This window comes from Prenolepis imparis, unplaced genomic scaffold (genome assembly GCF_030444845.1).
Source record: "Prenolepis imparis isolate NDT839.2.m4 unplaced genomic scaffold, iyPreImpa1.0 SCAF_11, whole genome shotgun sequence".
In the NCBI taxonomy this organism is placed as follows: domain Eukaryota; kingdom Metazoa; phylum Arthropoda; class Insecta; order Hymenoptera; family Formicidae; genus Prenolepis; species Prenolepis imparis.
The window spans coordinates 13783295-13806335 of NW_028141169.1; the positions used below are offsets into that span (position 1 = coordinate 13783295).

The 23041-nt window shown below is 32.1% G+C and overlaps 1 protein-coding gene across 8 annotated transcripts in view; it reads right to left on the minus strand.

Annotated features, from left to right (window-relative positions):
- Positions 1 to 15639, minus strand: part of LOC145942855 (uncharacterized) — a 76118-nt gene extending 60479 nt beyond the window's left edge. For 5 of the 8 annotated variants that reach the window (XR_014426431.1, XM_083049953.1, XM_083049952.1 and 2 more), the window contains exon 1: positions 14380 to 15484. Coding sequence is in view for 7 of the 8 variants with exons in the window: in XM_083049953.1 (XP_082906079.1) it covers positions 14380 to 14585 (206 nt within the window). In the remaining variant the exon portion in view is untranslated. Of the gene's footprint in view, positions 1 to 6375; positions 6497 to 14379; positions 15485 to 15565 lie in introns of those variants that run through there. The other 3 variants (XM_083049957.1, XM_083049954.1, XM_083049955.1) reach the window with 3 other exon arrangements.
- Between the last annotated feature and the right edge of the window lie 7402 nt (positions 15640 to 23041).

The window sequence follows — 23041 nt, forward strand, 5'->3', positions numbered from 1 at the left end:
TCTTTTTCTAAAATTGTTGTCAGTAAAATTGTGTGCTTCAGTGAAGCACGATAGAAGATATCAAAGCTCATGTTGCCAACGAATAAACGTGGAAGTTTCAGACTTTAAAAGAACACAGTTTATATAAGCTTCTTATAATTAAATCAAATAAACAATAAAACTTAAACAATATCCTTGTCGTGACTTTATTATAAAATAATAGTCACGACAAGTATATTGCTTAAATATATATTTATTTTCACATTATTTATTAGCATTTATTTACATTGCGGTTGGCAACGGTTCACTTGGTTAACGGTGAACTCTGATTTGCTCAACAGACTGACCAACTGACCACTTCGACTGTTCATTTCACTGTTCAATTGCTCTTTTTGACGAGTCTCTTTATAGGTAAATTTGTGGCTGGTGGTTAAGTCGGTGCCTGGGTACGATTCCAGAAATGACGGTTTTTCCAGTTAACTCGTAAGATGCAAGCAAAGAAGTTCAAAATCAAAGTTCTTCGCTTGGATATTGATAATAATAGTTCATATATCTAGTAACAATTTTTTAAACTTGTATTTTAATAATATCGATACATGCTCGCTTATCGTGATATATGGATCAATCTGTTACTGATGCAGAGATCAATAAGATCGGTATCTCGACGTCTTCCTTTCAATATTTTTCATAAAGTAATAAATTACGTTGAATGTTTCCGTCGATGGTTTCCATTATGTGCTCTTTCAAAAGTCAATTCAATTAATCTTAATCTTAAACATAATGCAAAAAGCCAACCAGAACAAATCAGAACTTACATTGTTTTATTGAATCTCTTAATTAAATAATCAAATTTAATAGCACAGATTATTTAAACGCGTAATCTTAAAATATTACATTTACTTTTTTTTTTTAAAGAATTTATTAATAATACTATGTCAAGCGCTTGTTATAAAATTCGATTTTTTTTCTTTGAATCAAATTTTATTATGTTATAATTTTGATATTTTGGCTATTATATATATATATATATATATATATATATATATATATAATATACATACATAATTAATCAATTATAAGTTGAATGTCTCATTTTACTTTAAATAACATTGAATAATTTTAAATAACAAAGAATCAAGATAATTGAGTAGGCCTTTCTAAAATAGTGCGACGGCGATTAAATCATCCAATGATACAATTTTAATGCTCAAATGACATCATCACACACACGCATACAATGTGCTAATATAAACTGAGAAAATACATACCATTTTACTTCATTAACGCATGGCATTTACTTCGGAAATGAAATTTTGATTGAGATTAAGAGCTTACAATTGACGCATATACGGCTGGAAATCGCTAAAGAAATTTAATTATCGATGAATAGCGAAACTAAAATACGTAGATAATTACTTGTTACCTCGCGCGCACTCGTGCGACTGGAAATAATGTAGCCGATGAAATCAAGCGCACTCGACCACCGCGTTTCAACGTTTTCATTTACATTTAAGGGGGTTGACATGTTCGTTTCTTTTCAAAACGAAATTTATGTCCCGAATAACGCATTATTATAAATAATTGATAAAGTAAATAAATAGCATGAATTTTGAATTTTAAGAGCAATTCAAATTTTTATTTTAATAATCATCTTCAATCTATCTATCTATATATATATAAAATCCCTATTCTGTCTGTCGTTGAATTGATCGAATACTTCCCGACATGCTAGAAACACCAAATTTCGCATAGTGATAGGGGTCCACCCCCAGGTAATGGGAAAATTCTTGAAATCTTTAATTTCGGTCCAGGGGCGCAGCCAGGGGCCCCTTATTGCGCCATAGGATTAACATGGGGAAAAACTTCAATCTGGCCTAGGAGGCTAAAATTTCGTACATTGATGGCGGTAACTATAAGACTAAAGGGAAAAATCTCAAAACACAAAATTTCAATCCAGGAGCACAGCCAGGGGCCCCTTAATGCGCCATAGGGTTAAGGGGATCCTAAACGGTTCTACCGTACCGACAGAAAGTGAAGTTAGATTCGACCATAAAATCTATTTATTGGCTATACAGATTATTTTTTACCTGACATTGGAACGCTTCGCGGTTTATTAATATTAATACTTTAATTGTGCGAAAGGATTGATTAATCTGTATAGTTAATCAAAATATAAGGAGTTGCAACTAGTTGTATACCTACGTAGGAAGATGAAATTTGGTGTTCTGCCAGGGGCTAGAGTAAAAGCAATGAATAAAAACCAAAGGGGAAAATCAGAAAACTCAGGGGCGCAGCTAGGGGCTCCTTAATATCCCATAAAAAAATATTCAGTAACAGCCACCTTAACGCCTGGCGTAGACAGGCTTTTCCCCTAGTTTTATAATAATCATTCCGAAAGCAAATTAATTTCAATCGAGAAATATTCCCATTGTAATACAAAGAGAAAAAAGTATCGCAAACACTAATGTAATTTATATTATTTTATCTTTATAATTGCAACTGTGTGTGTATATAATTAGTTTTCTTTTATATTTTATCTTCAAAAGCATTGTCTTCCTCCCTTTTTTCTCCTTCCTTTTCTCTCTCTTCCCCTTTCTCCTTTCATCTCTTTCTCCCTCTCTTCCTTCTTTCTCATTTTCTCTTCCTCCTTCTCTCTCTCTTTCCCTTCCTTTCTCGTTTTCTATCTTCTTCTCCTTTTCTCCTTTCTCCCTTCTTTTCTCTTTCCCCATATGTTTCTCCCACTCCTCTCTCCCTTCCTTTCTCATTTTTTTTCCTCTCCTCTCTCTTCCTCATGATATGCAAATATATTAAATCTTGAAATAATTTCAAATATGTATTATTTTATTCCGCTCGTCGCCTTCTTTTTGCTTTGAATCATAATCGCAAAATTTTGTTATTATGCTTATATTTATTGATGCTAAATATTATAAATGATATCTTATATTTGCGAGGATTGGTCGATCTTTTTTATTGAATTTTTCATTAATTATGGCGAAGATCACAAAACGGATAGAACTTTTCTATTCGATTTAACTCGCTCTACCTGCATACGATGAGTAGGGCGATTAATATCAGACACCCTATATGACAAGTGACATTATTAACAAAAATCTGATGTTTGTAACTAATCTGATGTATGTAAACCAACACAATACAAGCATTACCTTTGATCGTATAAACATTTTTTCAGAATATATCTCAAAAAATGTAAATAATTATATTGTAAAAACTAGAAATTAAACACACACATTTATTCACTAATACAAAGAGTAGATCATAGTTCAAATATTAATCATAATTCACATATAAAATATAAATATATATATATATTATTTTTACAGCACTTACAATCAATTAAATATAAATCAAGTAGCATCATTGATAAGAAGAAAAGCATTTCCAATATTTCTGAATAAATCCAGTTATTACATTTTGAGCTCTGTAACTGGAGCAAACCTTCAAAGGTGATGGAATGATCCAATTTATAGAAAAGAAAACATGATACTAGAAGAATCGCTGTCTTTTTCAGAGATTCGCTGATTGATTGATACGAATATCATAGCCAAAAACATTTACTTTATGCGTACTTTACGAATTGAAAAAGATATAAATAATTCACTACCATTTCGAATTTTCACTGTTTAAATTTATAAAATAAAATCAATAAAATTAAAACATTTCTTAGACACTACGTACCGCTATATCACTTTTATTACTCAATATCTGAGAAATGTTTTTGATTCAGATAGTAATAATGTAGAGGAGACAGAGACCTATCTAAGAATATATAGGGTGTTCGATAATCACAGTACCTTTCGTATGCAGGTAGAGCGGGTTAAACCGAATAGAAAGTTCTCTACCGTTTTGTGATCTTCGCAATAATTTATGAGAAATTAATTTAAAAAGTTCAACCCCAATCCGCGTAAGTATAAATATGTGCGGCAAGGAAAGGCATTCCAATGTTACGCGGTTGCTAAGCGCTGCAGCGCGATAATCTAACCTAACCTAACCTAATCTAATCTAACCACGCAGCAATCGCATAACATTGGGATGTCTCTCCTTGCCACGCGTTTAAATCACACGAGTTGGCCGATCTTTTTTAATTAATTGCGAAGATCGCAAAACGGTGCAGAACTTTTCTACTGTACATGTCTTTTTATTATTCTGGCCCCGATTTTCTATAGGATAGTATAGAGGAGGTTCGCATATACTATAGCATTCAATAAAGTTATTATCCTTGAATCATATAACCTAATAATTCGAAAGACGATATGTGAGAAAAGAGAATCCAGCTTTTTCTAATATACTATTAATTTGAAGAGATAATAAAATATTAAGAAATCAGGTAAGAACTTCGGCACAATATCAAGAACAAGAACAAGATTACCTTTCTTTGTCTAACTAACTTGGTCGCTATTGTTTTGTGCACTCATTTTAATTAGAATAGAGTTCAATAAAGGCCACATGACATACACAACACGTGAAAAAGTTTCATAATTGTAAGAAAATCGAACCATTTGACCAATCACAGTCAAACATTCTTACTACGTTGTGAGAATGTTTGATTGTGATTGGTCGATTTCCTTACGGTCTTACAGTTCTACGACTCATAGCTTAATAGCTATAGGCACAATATCACTAAATAAATGATTAATATAGTGAGTTAAGCACTCAATCATGTGTTAGTGATATATAGATAATGATATAACCAATCTTGCTATGAGAGAGATAAATGAGAGACAACAAACATTCTTTTCTGATTTCTTCTCATTTTTTAATCTTTATTAACAAAGTATGTGTTTGGCTTATCATATCATGATCTATAAACTAGCTGTAATTTAGTTACTATATGATACTCTTGATATTAGTCTTTGATATTAGTCACTCAGTCATATTCAATGAAAGTTTATTCAATCAAGCAAAATATTAATGTTTCTGTTACACAATATATAATTATATCTTTAAAAAATTTTTTATTTCTTTTATTTTTTCATAAAATTAATAATTTTTAAGAAAAATATAAAACCTATATAGAAGTATATGTTTATGTGAAAAATCCCCCTTAATTTTCAACAAAGCATCATCTCTTAAAATTTTTCGCACTTATTTAAAAACACCCTGTATATTTATAAAATTTTGAAACAAAATGTAATAATAATAAATGTATAGTATTTTAGTTTTTAAAAAACATAATTTCAATTTAAAAAATCTATAATTCACGAAAAATTTTACAATTTCTGCTATGTATGTGTGCTTATAAAAATTCCAACTTTTGCATATTTTTAAACAATTTTTTAATCTCATGAAACTTTATTTTCTCATTTTTACATCTCGTTGGAACTTTATTTTCGAGAAATATGTTGTGCTAGCTATATGTGTCCATCGTTTTTTTTTTTTGCGATTCTCGACAGTTCTCACATAGTTCCAATAGTTTCAAATTTTAATAATAGTTGCAACTCTAAAATATTTTTCAAGCAAGTATTTTTTTAATCTCATTGTTGATATTTCATTTTCGAGAATTATGTAATTTTAAATATTTCCCTCGCACGCGCCCATGTTTTTTGACAATTCTGGATAGTGTTCATATAGTTCCAATTATCCTGATACATTTTAACACATAATATATAGATCTTCACATATTTTTAAACAATGGCAAGATTTGAAAACTTTTACGTAATCATATATTTTTTATTATGCAGAATACTATATATATCTAACATACGTTTGAAAAAGATATCTGGAATAATAACACTCAACAAAAAATGACTTTTTTTCGAACACCGGAACGAGAGAGACTAGTCGTTTCTTATAGTTTTTTGGACGCTGAACACAAATTTGGTTTCCAAATTGCTCCATCACGTCACAATTTTGAGAAATTTATAATTAAAGTTGCAAAAAAGACTATTTTCACGAACTTTGTCATATTATAGCTACAATATGTGACGTGCTGGAGAAGTTTTCTTGCAATCAAAATAAAGTATATTGTTAGGTCACTTCAACCCTCAAAAGGAATTTTCGGTGTCGGTTATATAGTTTAATAAGATATCCATGGTTAAATATGAAGTGTTATGCGGAAGTTAGCTGTGAATCATCATTAACGATTTATCAAGTAGCTTTTAAGTATGTTTATTTAAACTTAAGGTTTTTTTAGATCGCTATACGTATCCAATGTCAAAATTGTCAGATTTAAAATAATGGACTCAACATGACAGATGACAAAACTTAAAAAATATTTAGATTGCAATCTAAACATTTTTTAACATATTATATTAAGTTCTTTATTTTGAATTTGACAATTTTGACATAAAATTATTTATTTATATTTATATTTATAATATTAAAATTATTTATTTATATTTATATTTATATTATTTTTATATTTAAACATTTCGCAAATACGTTTCTTGTTTTTTTGGTTTTGGATTTAATTTCAAATTCGAATTATCTTGCTTGTTCTTCTTTATTTATTCAGATCAGTCGATAAAACTTTAATGACGAAGTTTTCTTGCCGCCATAGCTAGAACAAATTATGATAATTATTCGATGCGTACGTAACTCTAATTTTCGATTCGCATAAATAAATTGAGTACATAATTGCATCAGAATTGAAATTATTTACTATCAAAACTTAGCGTATCAATATGATAACTTATTTTGAAAAAACGATTTCTTTATATAATGAAATTTCAATAACGAAAATAAAGTATATATTACATTTTATAACTTTTTATATGCGAACAATTTTTTTCATAATCCAATTAACATATGGCAATAGAAACTAATAATCATCTAATCTTCTTACAAATTAATTTCGTTTCAACACAAACGTCGTTTTTTCATATTTATTGAAATAAGAACTTCAAAAGTTACGCCAGAAATACATTTGACATTAATTTAAATCCAAATATCGATTATATCGAAACGGCTGGTAATTCTATGACTTATCAATTGTATTAGTTATAATATATATATTAAGTATATGCGGTATCACACATAATGGAAATATATTACAATGAGCCATGAATTTCCTATAGGTTAGTTTCCTAGGTTATTAATTTTTATCGTTATACGATTATACGTTATTTAAAATTGCACAAAGAGAAAAATAGTCTAGAAAAATGTTTTAATATAAGGTCTTTTAGACCGACCAGTCGAGAGAATAATTCTCCGTACAATTTTAAATAATAATATCAATGACAAAAGGGGTGGGGGGGAGAGTTAATAACACGTTGTCTAGAACTTATATATATTCTAGTATTTATGTCTACTTTACATAAAATGTAGATTATTTATAACGATGGATTTTTAACCGCAGGCAATATTATTTCCAAACATCATAACCCGCCGGTAGAATAAAAAGATACTATTATATGCGAAGAAGATGACGCATACATTGCATAACCCAGTTCTAAAATACCAGTTTTACGAAATGTAATTTAATAAAGACACAGCACACAGTTTCTTATGGCAATAAACTTTTGTATACTATTGCAGACAAATGCAACGCAAGCGAATATTTTGATTTGTGCTCAGCGATAACAAAGATCTCTAGAATCTACAGAAAAGATAAGTGGTAATTAACAAAATCGTTTTAATTATCACAGTAAATATTTGTGATATTATTTATCTATACTTTCAATAATTATTATGAAATCTTGGTATAATGGTAAAATAATAATAATTATTTGGCAATATTTTATCATTTTTATTATATTTTAATAATTCTAAAATTATTTCAAAATGTTATAATTATGCGGCAATTTATCGACAAAAAGAAAGAAAGAAAGGAGAAATTTCGTATTCAATATATAATATTACTATGTTATATATCAGTGTGTGTGTCTAAATACGTAACGCACGCGGAGAAATTCAATTACCTACGTTCGTTAAAACAAATTTACATTGTACTACCGCGATTGCGGATTTTAATTTGTTCTCTTCAATACGTAGATACAAATGTATAAATACGTCCGCCCTCTCACGGCTCTCGCTCGCATGCGTGCGCGCACTTACAATACATACTCATCTTGGTTTCGTGTTATATGTATATACGCGTATATACTCTTTTATGCCCTTTCAATCTACGTTTATTCATTCTTTTATGGATACCAACCGGGTTCGCCTTTCATTTTGTTTTAACGGAGGAGGAGAGAACCGAATGAAAAGTTGAAACGGCCAGAGGAAAAGAGTAGAAATAAACGAGTGAGCGAGAGAGAGAGAGAGAGAGAGAGAGAGAGAGAGAGAGAGAGAGAGAGAGAGAGAGAGAGAGAGAGAGAGAGAGAGAGAGAGAGAGAGAGAGGAGGGGGGAGAGAGAGAGAGAGAGGAGGGGGGAGAGAGAGAGAGAGAAAAGCTAAGAGGGGCGCGGAGGAAGATACATACAGAGGAGAGGGGAAGCGGGGTTTGAGAGACGAATGAAAAAGGAGGTAAGGAGAAAGGGACGAAAGCGGGTGGCAGGTTGTTACTACCTCGGTGTGGTAGGGGTAAGGATAGAGGAGAGGGAGGGGGGAGGGAAAAGCTCGCTTGTGGAGGTGGAAAGAGAGTATATAAACCTGTAGAAATGCATTAGATACCTACCTACAGGCGATATTACCCAGGGAAAAATTCTGCTTCTCAAAGGATCGTCCCGAGTGCTTTTTAAAGTAGATTTTTGGAACGAGCTTGTCCGATCTTTCTTAAAAGGATCTCGCATCGGAACAGGGAAAATTGCACTAACTCGATGGACACGATGGACCTATCAATTTAATCACCTCCAACGTCGTAAGGTGTCGTGTTTCGATTTTCAAAATGTTTTCCTTCTTCAGATCAAAGTAACATGAAGGTTATGTATAGTTAAATCAAACCAAATGTAAACGGATTCTATTATAATAAAAGCATTTGCGATATATCAAAATGTATGCAATGATTATTGAAATATTGAAAATTGTTGTGTGATATAAAAATTGTTGCAAAGCTGCTTAAAGTTTTCTATGCACGATAAATAAGAGATTTCGATAATATATAGGTTATAGTTTGAAAATATTTTTCAATAAAAATCAGAATTCGATATATTTATATTATATATAATATATTAAAATCTATGACACGAAAAATTAGCGATTATTTGATTAAATAATTTCGCGTAAATGAACGTAAATGAATCATATTAATATTCGCTCTTTATCTCTATTGCTGTATGTATAGCAAAAGATCCGATGGATAGATATACACACGATTGGAAACATTGATCGTGCGATGCCAGACACAATGGTATTCTATGGAAGAGATTTAATTTAGACGAACGGATTTCAAATCTCTCTCAGATTGAACAGGGAATATAAACATTGTATGATAGTGGTAGTAGTGCCGATTGCGATAGTAGTGGATAGCAATAAAAGAGAAAGACAAAGTGAAAAAGGAAAGAAAGCAAGAGAACCTTTCGTGGTGCAGGGATGAATAAAGACAAATTACGAACGCTGCCAACCATCCACTGAATACCAAAAAAGGAATTAGAAAGAATAAATTTTTCTTATATTATTATATATAATTAGAATCTATATGAAGTGATACTCAAAAAGTTCCTGAAATATGTTATCAAAAATAAATTGCACTTACTCTGGATTTTATTCACTACCGTCATCTTCAATGTAGTTCCCTTGAGAGCGTAATACATATCGATCCCAACCTTTCTGCCATGATTTGAATGCGTTTTGGAAATTCTTCTTTGTCCGAATGTTGATCATCGCCCGCGATTCAGTTTGAATATCCTTTACGCTGTTAAATATTCGATCCTTTAGCTTGATTTTCATTTTGAGAAGAGGAAGAAGCCATCCAAAAGAAGCGTCCAAAGAAGTGGCGTACAAAAAATTGGATCCTTCATCACGACCTTCAACGCGTTAGCAATTATGACATAATTTTTGGCAACACGTGGCAGTTCTCCTCAATCCTTCTTGTAGATTTAGCCTTCTGAGACTTCTTTCTCTTCCCAAGAAGGATTTTGAGATAGTACAGAGGATCCAAACCGAATCTCAGACGGTAATAAACAGTCTGATAAAGAAGGATTTTTAGGATCCATTTAAATTATGGCAGAAGTATTGGGAACGATGTATACGCTCTCAAGGAGCCTACATTGAAGGTGCATAACATATAAGAGAATCAACCAATCAGAGTCCTTTATTTTCATCGAGGATGTCTTATGCATTATGTGTTATGTAAAAGTCTGTGCTCCGGCCTTTAAAATTTAAGCGAATCGACCGATCACGGTCGAGCACTAAGGTCATGGCTGTCTTACTGCTCGATCGTGATTGGTCGATTCGCTTCAATCTTAAGTCTTACTGCTTACGTTTTTCTATGTGCCATGACCTAAGAATTTTCCTTGATGTTTTTCAAGATCATTTAAAGGACAACCTAGTTTTTTTTAAACGAAACATTTTTTTATATAATTCGATTTCTCGCAATATTCAGCATAAAAAGTTATAAGGGAAGCCAAAGGATGGCCAAAAGCACTTGGCTAAACAGAAATAAATAACAAAATAATATAAATTTAAATAATTTAATTTATAAAATTAAAAATTTTATTTATAATTTTATTATTTATAATTTTTTCATTAAATTTTATATTTATTGGAAATTAGACTATTTTATATCTTAAGTGTAGACAATAAACGGATGATTTTCACTTATTTGGACATTTAGCAGTGTGTCCTATTTCTAAATAATCAGTTCAATATCTGAATTTCCTATATTAGGATTATATCAGAGGTTAAATAGAAGTTATATCAGAAGTTACTGATAGAAATAGTTATTACATTTTTAATAATAATGTAATCAAAAGCTCCGATAAATGTAATAATAATGAAAATAAGGCAATAGAAGCCAACAAAATTAAATCTGATCGGTATTAACTTTATTAATTAACATAATATATGCATACACGACACGAACATTTCAGTCCCTTTCTTTGGGCCTTCTTCAGCGCGAAACAATAAACAACAAAATAATTAATTGGTACGTAAAAATCTTGCAGACAATTATGAGAATCAATGAACATAAAAATCATATTCGCAGAAATACAAACACTCAATCTGTCATCACGGACTATAGAATGAATATGAATCATGAATTCAAGTGGAATGACGTCGAAGTCTTGGATAGTGAATCGCATTATTATAAGCTAACATCTGAAATGCTTTTTATTAAAAGACAAGTAAACGGTCTAAATTTGTAGACGGACACGAAAGGCTTACATGAGGTATATGTTACGGCGATAAATAAACTCCCGAAAATTTGATTCTGCGTATTGTTTTGACGCTTAAACTTCTGTCTTAAGGATAATAATATTTAACAGTACGAACGCTCTCGAGAGGTCAATAACATTTGACTTATTACTAGCACATCAGACTCATGCGGCTGGCTTTCTCCTTGATTTTTTAAAATTATTAACGTGCGAAATTAATTCTGAAGTTATTTATAAATTAATTATCGTTTAATTTTTCTGTCGCCTGTCGCTTTATTCTGCGCTTCGACTGGATCACTAGATCAATTTATCTCCTGTAAGTCTTTACATTTTACATACGTATATTTAACGGGTTGTGTCACTCTATACTGTGTTTTGTCACATTTATTTTAGGATTATGATAAGATTTAAATTGAAAGATGTTTGTTCCACCCAACATGCACCGCCTTGGTCTGTCAACTATGGAGGAACGCACCCCGTGGAGTCAAGTTTTGTTAATAATAATATGTTCTTATAGCAGAGTTAATTAATGCGATTGACACAACTTTATACGATTTTTATGTACCAATTAATTACTTCATTGTTTATTGTTTCGCGTTGAAGAAGACCCAAAGAAAGGGACCGAAACGTTCGTGTCGTGTATGTGTATTATATTAATTAATAAAGTTAATACCGACCAGATTTAATTTCGTTGGCTCCTATTGCCTTATTTTCATTATTATTACATTTTTAATCTTATTACCTAACTGTTCTTTGCAAATTTATATAATTCTCATGATTAAAACATAAATATGAGATAGCGCGTCACGCATAGCGATAAGCGAACGAATTATTAGCGAACAAATCTTATGTATGTGCAATGTATGCATTTAGAGATTGCATAATGTACATTACAACAATGTACACTGTTGGACATTGATTCGTTCTCTATTGAAGTACGAAGAAGAGCCGGGAAAGGGAAACATAGAAATATACCCATGGCGCCTCCAACTGACAGTGATCAACTAGTGACTTATCGATACACTAATCGACTTGATCGTCGAAATATACCTATTACATCGATAAAAAACAACACGCATTACAAATAATATTTCTAATATTTTCTAATTCCATAATTATTTTAATGTTATTTTTAATTTTTCTAATATCCTTTGTGACCAATTGCACGCATTATGTTCTTTATCATCCAGCATAATATATTTTGATGATCGATAATCAGTTTCGATAAGTTAGCGCCACTCGCCTGCTGTCGCCTGAAGGCACCATGGGTATATTACTATGTTCCCCCGCACTCCCGTAAAGGACAGAGATTCAGTATCCGGTAGTGTGTATACATATACATATACATATTACATACGACAAAGTATATACAAATTATGTATGGGCATTTGATATACATTGTATGTATACATACTGCATGTGTACACACACACACACACACACACACACACACACACACACACACACACACACATGTACATGTATATACTAGGTATTTAAAATAAAGCGTTACAAATTTTTACCTTCAAAAATATTGTCCCTAGAGAAAAATGTTTCAAATGAAAGTTGCACTATTTCAAGAGAGACATAAGTTATAGGAATGTGTAGAACAATCAATTGTAAAAAAAAACGCGTAATTGTTTTAAAAAAAATGTATGTAGCTGCATGTTGCAAATTGTATACTTTTTCTTAAAAATAACTATGCGTTTTCCTAACATTAACTGATTTGTCTAATTATTCTATGCATAAAAGTACTACAATAAAATTATCGAAAACTAAATATTTTACGAGATATTTTGAATTTTATATCAAAACATGTCAAATTAAGATATAAAATATCTCGTAAACCGTTTAATTTTGACTATTTTATCTTTATAATTTTTTATGCAGAATGTTACAAAGAATCTATTTACATAAAACACTTAGGGCAATTCCATTTAAAAACATCAAGTTGATCTTGAAATGACTTTGAAAACCACCATCCAAGGTTAAACTGATAAGGCTAATAAATAGACTTTTTTAAATTCTATAACTTGTATGAAATATTTCTTTTTCGAAAATACGTAGTTTTCCTAAAATTAAGATGTTTCGACACTTTGTGTACGCCCTGAATACACATACACGCGCACATATATATAATGTGTGTGTGTGTGTGTGTGTGTGTGTGTGTACGTAGGTGCGCACATATATTTACCTGTGTAATATCTTTCATCATATTTAATAATTGAGATAGATTAGCAAGTATAAAAGCATACTTTGCTAAATATTTTTAGCAAAATAAAATTATTCTATTTTCTTACCTTTTTTATTTTAGGCGATTAATGTAACTTTATATATATATATATATATATATTTATTTATTTATATATACAATATATAAAGATAATCATTAACCATTCAAAGTAACCGGCAAAAAAGTGAAGAAATTTTATCTTTATTAATTAATTAAAAACATACTCTCAACGAGAAATGTGTTTTTATATTTGCTATCCATCTGATATAAAATATTTTAATTAATGATTTACACACACACACACACACACGCGCGCGCGCGCACGCACACGCAAACAGAGTATCCTAAAAATACAGGTTGTATTTTTAATAACAGATTCTCTGGTCAAATTGAAGACAATTTTTCCTCAGCGAAAATGTCGAGAAAGAAAAGCTTTTTACAAACTAAACTTTATGAAGTTAAAAGGTTAACACTACATTTTTCATTTAATTTTAGGTAGATGAGTTTATTTTAATAAAATTTTAATTTAAAACTTAGTTAGAAAAATATATTATATAATGATAAAAATTGGAAGCTTGCAAGAAATGATGATCTCTTTCGATATTTTCGCTGAGGAAAAATGTCTTCAAATTGTTCAAAAATCTGGAGGACACCGATAGTATTTTAGACGGTGTAACATCTATATTCGATTCTCACAAATCAGAGCATGGCTTAACAACACGATAGTTGTCTTTTATAAATTCAATAAAATATAGATTTGCAATATTCTTTATATTTACACTATATTGTTAATCATTCTTGAAAAACCTACTGAATTCGCTTTTCCTTTGATTATCGATATTCTCTAAATTAAACTAATTTAATTTAATTTTGTTTAAAAAATTTTTTTAATTTATTGAAAAAATTTAAATAAAATTGATCTCGATACTTATTATTATCAAAGATTTCGACTTACCTTGTAGGAATATTGGTCATACATTCTGCAAGATTCAAGATCGCTATTGAGAATGGAGTAACCAGCATCCATACTGACCCGACGCTTCTTCTCACCGCCTGGAACGAGTCTTTGTGAATGAAAAGCAATCTATCACGCACAGACACAGTTTGACAACTAGTACCGAACAAACTGATCGCAATTGCACCGACTATACCGTCGCTCATCGTACGATTTCGCTGCGACACGATGTCAACCTCGTCGTATCACACTTCGGTTTAACTCGCTTCAGAGTGTACTCACCAATCGCGACACGCATAGTGACTCGTGGCGCGAATGTAACAACTCATGACTCGCGCGAATATATATCTTGCTGACCACGATTTAGATCGAAACTTACGCGAAATCTGATATTCGAGAGATTTAGGTGCTTTCGATTATTGAGACATTTGAACGTCCTACCGCGAAAGTGGCTATTTCACATTAAATGTTAGCAATTTATCTTTTAGAAAAAAGATGATAGTCGAACAAATTATGTCAATCGGGAGCACCGAAAGTGAAAGCAATTGACTGTCGATCGTGCTGACGATTAGTTCGATGTACGCACGACTGAAACTGAATTGTTGCCGTAGTACGTCGTGAACGACACCGTCACTGGCCGACAGGTGCTACGAGTAAGTATCGAATGCGACTCTCGTGATTTGTACGAGAAGGAGCGCGACAACACTAACGATCATAAACGAACGAGCGAGCGAGCGAGCGAACAAACGGCAGTGGTAGCGGCAATGGCAAACTGTATGTTTGATGGTTACACTTTCGTGACAAGGAAGACCCTTTATTGTTTCACCGCGCGAGCGTGGATCGTAAGGTTGGGCTGTGCACCCTAAGCCTGAGCGCACGGATTACGAACATTGTGAATCAAGGCGTTAGGTTAGGTTAGGTTAGGTTAGGTTAGGTTGGGGTTAGGTTAGTTTGCAATTAGGTTAGGTTGCGTACAACATCGCGCGCTTTGCGTGCTACCGTGATAGTGCCGCGGATGTAACGCGAGGTGGGTCACCTCACCATAAAACTTAGCGTTGCTACTTGTTCTATTCAACGCTTCTCTTTCTCTTTCTCTCTTTCCCTCCTCTTACCCTCCCACTCTCCTTTTTCTTCCCCTGCCTTCCTTTCTTTCTCTGTCTCCCTTAACCACTCAATGTATACGTACAATCATCTTGCTCTCTCGTGACTATCCGTTTCTCCTGCTCACGCGGGATTCGCAGAGCGCGAACCGACTTCTTCCCTCCTTCTCAATGCGCGACTCTGACGGGAACGCGTATGGCCCGCGTCGCTCAACAGAAATCCTTAGAATCATGGATACCACCCTTGTACTTTTTATAGCTTTACTGTCTTTTCGAGCGTATTGGATAAGCACGCCGTGATTTGCGACAGACATCGATCTATCTATCCAGGTAGCAAGGACATGTCGTTTTGATGTCAAATGACGTCATTTGTATGTCCAATTGCTACATGACGTGCATTTGCTACCTAGATAGCGACAGAAAATTTGAAGTCTTATCTTTTACGAATTAGTATTTTCTGTAATTATCTGTTTGAAATTTATCAATTGGTCCAATCTGTCGAGCACAAATTTATTCGACATAATATTATAAAAATAACCCGCTAATAATTTCTTGATTTTTTTTTATTGAAACTTCGAACTTGAAATAAACATATAAATTTAATACGCTAATAAATTTAAGGTATTTTTAAGGATGATTTTATTTTCGATGATTGAATTACTGAATAATGGAGGTGAGAATTGACACAAGTTTCACATTCATCGTTTTCGACTCATACTACATGCTGGTCGATTATTTAATAGCAGAAGATAATAAGAATAGAGTTAAATATGGAATTGGAAGAAGTTATGACAACACAGTCGTCTCATATAGCAGGCAGAATCAACATAGAATATTACCAATTTTCAATATTTTTTTGATATAATCAGTCTTAATGGCACTTTGCTTAAGCAACTATTTTTATTACATTGATAAATTAAATTTTACCACGAATTATAAATTTAAGATAGTTGTATTTTTTTATTTCGATTATATGAAGCGCTAATTAAGATATTGGCAGGATTTATTGTATTTTTAGGTCACTAATAAAATGTGTATGTGTGCATAATAATATTAAAATATTACTATTAATAAACAAACATCTTGTTTTTTGTATATTATACATAGATTTATACAAATAAAATTCGATTGTGTCATTGGATATTTAGAATTTGTTATTTAAGTATTTTTCGTGATTAAAGTGCGTGTCATGACTAGTTAGAGGCTAACTGTGAAGAGGAAATACAAAGCATTATATCATGAATTTCTTATTGTTTAACATCGTACAAATAAAATCAAACGACTAGTAGTAGTCACATGGTTTGCACGTGGATTTCATTCATGAAACATGCTTATAGATCGTAGCCGGAGTAACACCAGTAGTAGTAACAATGACTGGCTGTTGTCGCTGTAGTAGTAATAATGTTGGTAGTAGTGATGAGTAACAACATCAAAGATATGGTCGTGGTAGTAGTATTAGTAAGTAGCAAACAGACAGGCAGACAGTCTAGCAAGGTGGTTAACCTGAACTGGCTGGCTGGCAAGTCGAGGCAATGGTGAATGTCGTAGAGTGGAGTTTGTAGTGGCATACGTGTGTTGGTTTGCGCCCCAAGCGAGCTATCTAGCCATCCAACCAACCAACCAATCAACCAAGCGGAGTGGAGAGAACATGAAGGAAAACGAAGATGAGAGGAATCATGAAACTGTAGGATCAGAAACATATCTTTTACTTCCTCTTTTCGACCTTTTCTTCCTCGAGATTCCTTAAAGTCTCTCTTATGACACATATCCATTATCTACGTCATCGTCTAAAGATTACAACTTTAAAACTGTTCTTATATTTTGCTACATTTGTTCGTAACCTGTGCAGTCGCTCTATTCTTTTACTTTCATCTTTTCCTTTCTTGTGATACTCGTTCACTCATGTCTGTATGAGTCCAACTAGCCCAACTAACCCAACGAACGCAAACGTTTTCCAGCGATCAATTTTATTAGAACAATATGCTTTGATTGGACTTGACTTTATCATTTATTAAATATTTTAAATATAACCAAATATCCAAATACTAACTTGTTAATAATGATGAATGCAATTGGTATTGATATATTGATACAAAATAAAATTGGGATTCCTACTATGATTCCTAAAGTTGATTTGTCTTGCAAGTTATAGAATCGATTGGATAGTAGCTAATATACGCGCATCATTACTAATGTGTATACATCTGTAAAAAATTTAATTACAAATTTATATTAATTTATGCATATTTTTATATAATAATCATTGGCTTATTAATTATGTTATAACAATTGTAATCATTAAGGATATATCTACACACATTTGCATAGGCGCATAAGCAATGCATATATGCATAAGAAATTCAATTAGTTTATTTTCTTATGCATACGTTTGGATCAATCAATTTTCTTATGTACATATATGTTTATGCACTATGCAAGTTTGTGTGAAGTATACCCTAAAACATTTGTGATTGAATCGCAAATGTTGCAATTTTTTTATTACTGCGACAGAATTTCTCGCTATTGATATTACATCTCCAATTTCATCTTTTTACAATAAAATTGCGTCTTCAATATACTTTATGATTATTATACAACGGAATGATTCTGCCAGTATCTTGATGCTTGGTCAATGGTACATATAGTAGCAATCCTACAATGTGCGCATTATGCATATGTTCTTAAAAACAGCATATGTACATTTCAGACTTCCGAGTCTCGTTGAACGCGCGCATATCCCGTGGGAATCAATATCCGCACGTCTCCCAGTCTCTCTCCTCTATACCCCTGTTCCCCTACCCCTCCCCCTCCCCTCTGGCCCCTCATCGACCATCTCGCTCATCCGCTCTCTTTCCTCCGGTACACGGATCTGCCCCCTTGCCTATATCCTCTCGCGGGTGCTGCACCTTCTTTGGTACCGTGTACTGTGTACCACCCCTGCGCGGAGTGAAGCAGAGAGAAGCGGAATGGAGCGGTGCGGCCATCTGCCTCTGATGAATGTGATTTAAAGAGGGAGAGCAAAATACGGCCACCTGCCTTTCTCCTTTGGTACCTCCACAACTCTCTTTCTCCCATCCACCTTCCCCGTGCCAGACTCGCGATCCCTCTCTACCAACCCCTTCCATTACCATCTCCTATCTTCTATCAACTTCCACCACGTCAACCTACCTACCTACCTACCTCTACCTACCCCTCTTTCGTTTCTCTACCCTGGCAGCTACATCTCACCCAAGTCGACACACAACTACAAAACATTCAATTTGAACGTAAAGTTAAAACGAAATGGATTTTCCAGCGCGAGTACAGTCGCTGTCAGAAACTTGCGCCCAATCTCTCTACGCGTAGTATTCGAGATATGAGATAGAATGTAGATAAGATGCGGATAATGAGGAAGAATTCGCTTCTGTATACTTTGTATATTGCGTATTACTTTTGTATATTCTATAATCGAAATGCTTTTGAACTCATTCTTGTTCGCAAGTACTGAGTAGTCGATATATTCAAGTAATAAAAATTTAGAACATACACGTGACACAAATTTTTATTTCTATTTGTTTTTGTTGAATATAATTTTGGTGTCCTTAACAAATTCTTGCTTTTTGCTTTCGCTTCTCTATATTTTTATTTCATAAATTATTGCTCGCTTGGTATTATCTAATTTTATCATTTCTCTTTTTCTCGTTCTGAAGCATAAACTATTCGATAAAAGAATCGGAATTTCATGAGCTTTTTTGTCAAAACGTTTTAAGATATTAAATTGTTGATATTTTTTTTCGAAGCAAGAAAAGACAAATATAATTTGAGTTGCTTACAAAATATTAGTTACTCGATATATTATTTCAATAGAATATCTCTGTTATTTATAATTTAAATTATGAAATAGAATGAATAGAAATGGAAACTCTATTGTATTATGAAGAAAAAAAAAAAAAAAAGAAGAAGAAATTGTATTATACAAAAATGTAAAAAATAGTTGAACATTGAAGTGTTGCATAATCTTATATATATATGAATAACGAAACACAGTAAAGTTTCCTCGAACGACAAAAATAACTCTGACTCGAATTAAAATAGAAACAGATTCGTGGAAAAATCTACACTCTTGTGAATCGCAAGAGATATAAATTATGCATTTGACTAATGACAACTCTCTTCTGCACTTCTTGTTTTTTGACTTACCCAAGAAATCGAGAAAATCTAAAAAGATCGATATAAATATGGGAAACATACATACCCGAAGTTAAGAAATGCTTCTTTCATTGTTATTTTTTCGTACAAGTATATTAAACTTATTAAATTAATTTTGTTTGCTTAAAGTAAGTAAATTTAATTAAATTCCAAAGAACAAATAAGTAATGGATGTATAAAAATATACGTAATATATGTATGTATGCAAAATATTCTTTATAATGAAATTCATGGTTCAGTAACAATTCATTGATCAGTAAAAATATATTAACTAATAATACAATATTTTAAAAATCTAGATTGGAAGTAGTTTGACTCTCCCGAGGAATTTTTCGCCGGTTTGCTTCGCTATGATGTTGAATAAACCCCGTAAACGATCGACCATGGTCACCCTCAACCTTATCCCTTATCCTTTATTCTTGCTGTTAACAGTGTTCTCATTTCTCTCTCTCTCTCTCTCTCTCTCTCTCTCTCTCTCTCTCTCTCTCTCTCTCTCTCTCTCTCTCTCTCTCTCTCTCTCTCTCTCTCTCTCTCTCTCTCTCTCTCTCTCTCTCTCTCTCTCTCTCTCTCTCTCTCTCTCTCTCTCTCTCTCTCTCTCTCTCTCTCTCCCCCCCCCTCCCCCTCTTCCCCTCTCTCTCTTCCCCTCTCTCTCCCTCTCTCTCTTCCCCTCTCTCTCTCTTCCCCTCTCTCTCCCTCTCTCTCCCCCCCTCTCTCTCTCTCCCTCTCTCTCTCTCTCTCTCCTCCCTCCCTCCCTCTCTCCCTCTCTCCCCCCCTCTTCGTCTCTCTTTGATTCTTCTTTTTTATACGACCGAATTTCTCAACAGAAAATTTATTTCTTTTCGATCTTACATAGCTGGTAGTCTCATTGATGTAAATCGAGTGAAGAATCAAGGTCAAGATGATAATCAATAAAACGAGCAACTAATATATCACATATTTTATTACGCTTTATTATTAATTATACACTTTTTAGGAAAATGTCAAATAATATTAACAATCTAATAAACAACAAACACATAAAAAAATATTTACGAATATTTACCGGCGAGCGTTACGTATATAGCAGTATATAACAAAAAGGATAGACCTAAATGCACGATAAACCTCATGGACGATGTTCAATGAACGCTACTACTATCATTAAAAGAGGCATTACTTACTACATGCGCTAGCACTCAACAAAGTAACAATTTCAGATGAATTGCTCGATCAACGGAACATTTATAAAATGTAAAATAAAAAAAGAGAAGTAGTGAAATATATTTAGCTTATAATTCCCGCTATTGAAAAGTCTCTCAGACATGTTTGTTCAAAGGTAACTATTGCGCCGTCAATAATAATGTGAGAAAAATAATGTTTTTGACGTCATATCAAAGTTGCATTTGTCAATGTATTCACTTATATGACTGGAGAATAAAAAGAGAAATATAATTACGATAACTAATCACAATTAAAATCATCTAGCTGTTGCTTGCATTTTCAGACATATGTTAACACAAAATTATTAAATTATGTTAACACAAAATTTATATATATGCTAACACAAAAAGATTTCTTTTTTTTTTCTAATAGCTTATATTCGTCACTTTCTGTGATTCAATCTGGATTTTCTTTACAATATCAAATCTCTCGCATCCATGGTCCATCTGTTCGATCTTTTTCACTAGCTCATCATTGGTGCACACAATCTTGTCATAAAAGTTACAATTTTTTATGAAACTTAATACATAATTATTGATATACATATACTCAAATATATAACAAAATAAAAAGCCTTGCAATTGATTGATAACTACGTTATTTACTGAGAAAAAAATCTCCGAAAATAGACCATTTTTGCGCGCAACATTTGCGAGATATGTAATGCTTTAATAGCAAAACTATAATCCTTAGGATGCGACAACAATAATATCGCATATTGCATATCGCATATTGCATATAGCATATATAGCTACTATATTTCTCACTTTTCAACACTTTCAACCAATATTCTCTCTTTTTTCTTATTTTATCTTTCTTTATCAAAAAAATAATGGATATATGTATAAATAATGAATATTGTTCGATGCCGTATTTTTGTCTGATATTTTCTCGCGGCTCTTTTTTTTATCTCAACCACGATCAGTTCTTTGATGAATTAATATGCATGTTTGTCGTCGTTGTCATTAGTTGTCTGTAAAATTTACGACCGTTTCTTGTTCCGTGATTTATAAGTTGAAATTGCATTTGTAAATATCAAATATAACAATCAGATATCGCGAGAGACGATCGTAATCTGATTTACGAGTCTGTTTTTACGAATTTCTCATCAGAGTATAGTGTTCGATTTTGTTTGTATACGTTAAATAATATATAATATATTTTAAATAATATATAAATATATAATAAATATATCGATTTAAATTATAAAGAATCGATGGATAATTCAAAACGCTGTTTCGAAAGAATTATATTCGACATATTTATTTGCCTTTATTATGATAAATAACAAATGAGTCATAAGGATGAAAAGAAAACATTATAAATGATAAGAAGAAACATCATAATAAAATATATCAGGCATAAAATTCTACATCTCCTTGGAAAATTAAATAAAAATAAAGTAAAAATATATTGTCAGCAAAAGTATATCAAGATATGCCAAGAAAGATTGTATATATGCACATCCTTCATACAACATAAATCTCTTTGAAGAATCAATATATCGCAATAGATAACAAAAATCACTAAACGAGTTATCTCTAAAGATACGCGGAACAGTAAAATCAAATTTATAAAATAATCATAAGTGATTTTCATTTCTTCTGTAAAAATAAAATGTAACGTGGGTTGAGAAAGAAACAAAAACTTTGCAAGCGTAGTTGAGACAATATGATGTATGAGTTCAGATATGTGAAAAAAAAAATAAAAAATACTATGTCAGGCGAAAAAAGCAGACAGATAAGAGAAAAAAAGAAAGAAGAGAACTTCTGCTTATATCAAACTGACGATCTCTCGTAATTCGATCAGCTTTCTAAAGATATGGTTGCCCATATTTAAGTTATCATATCATAGATTAAAACAAATATCTCTTTAACTGGCTTGAAAAATAATTTTTGTATGGAATCGTTTTACACTATTTGATATATTTTTCGGAATAAAACATTGAAATAAAGTCTTTTATTTTAATGGAACTAAAACATTATTAAAAATGAAAAAATGCAGATTTATCTTTACATCTTGGTAGAATCAGATGCATTTAGGATATTCTCTGCATATTTTACACGAATACTCAGTATTCACAATCTGATCTGCATTTATTTAGTTCTTTTCATTATTTTATCGATTCGTGAATAGAGACAGAGGAAATAAAATAAATTGTATCATTGCAGACA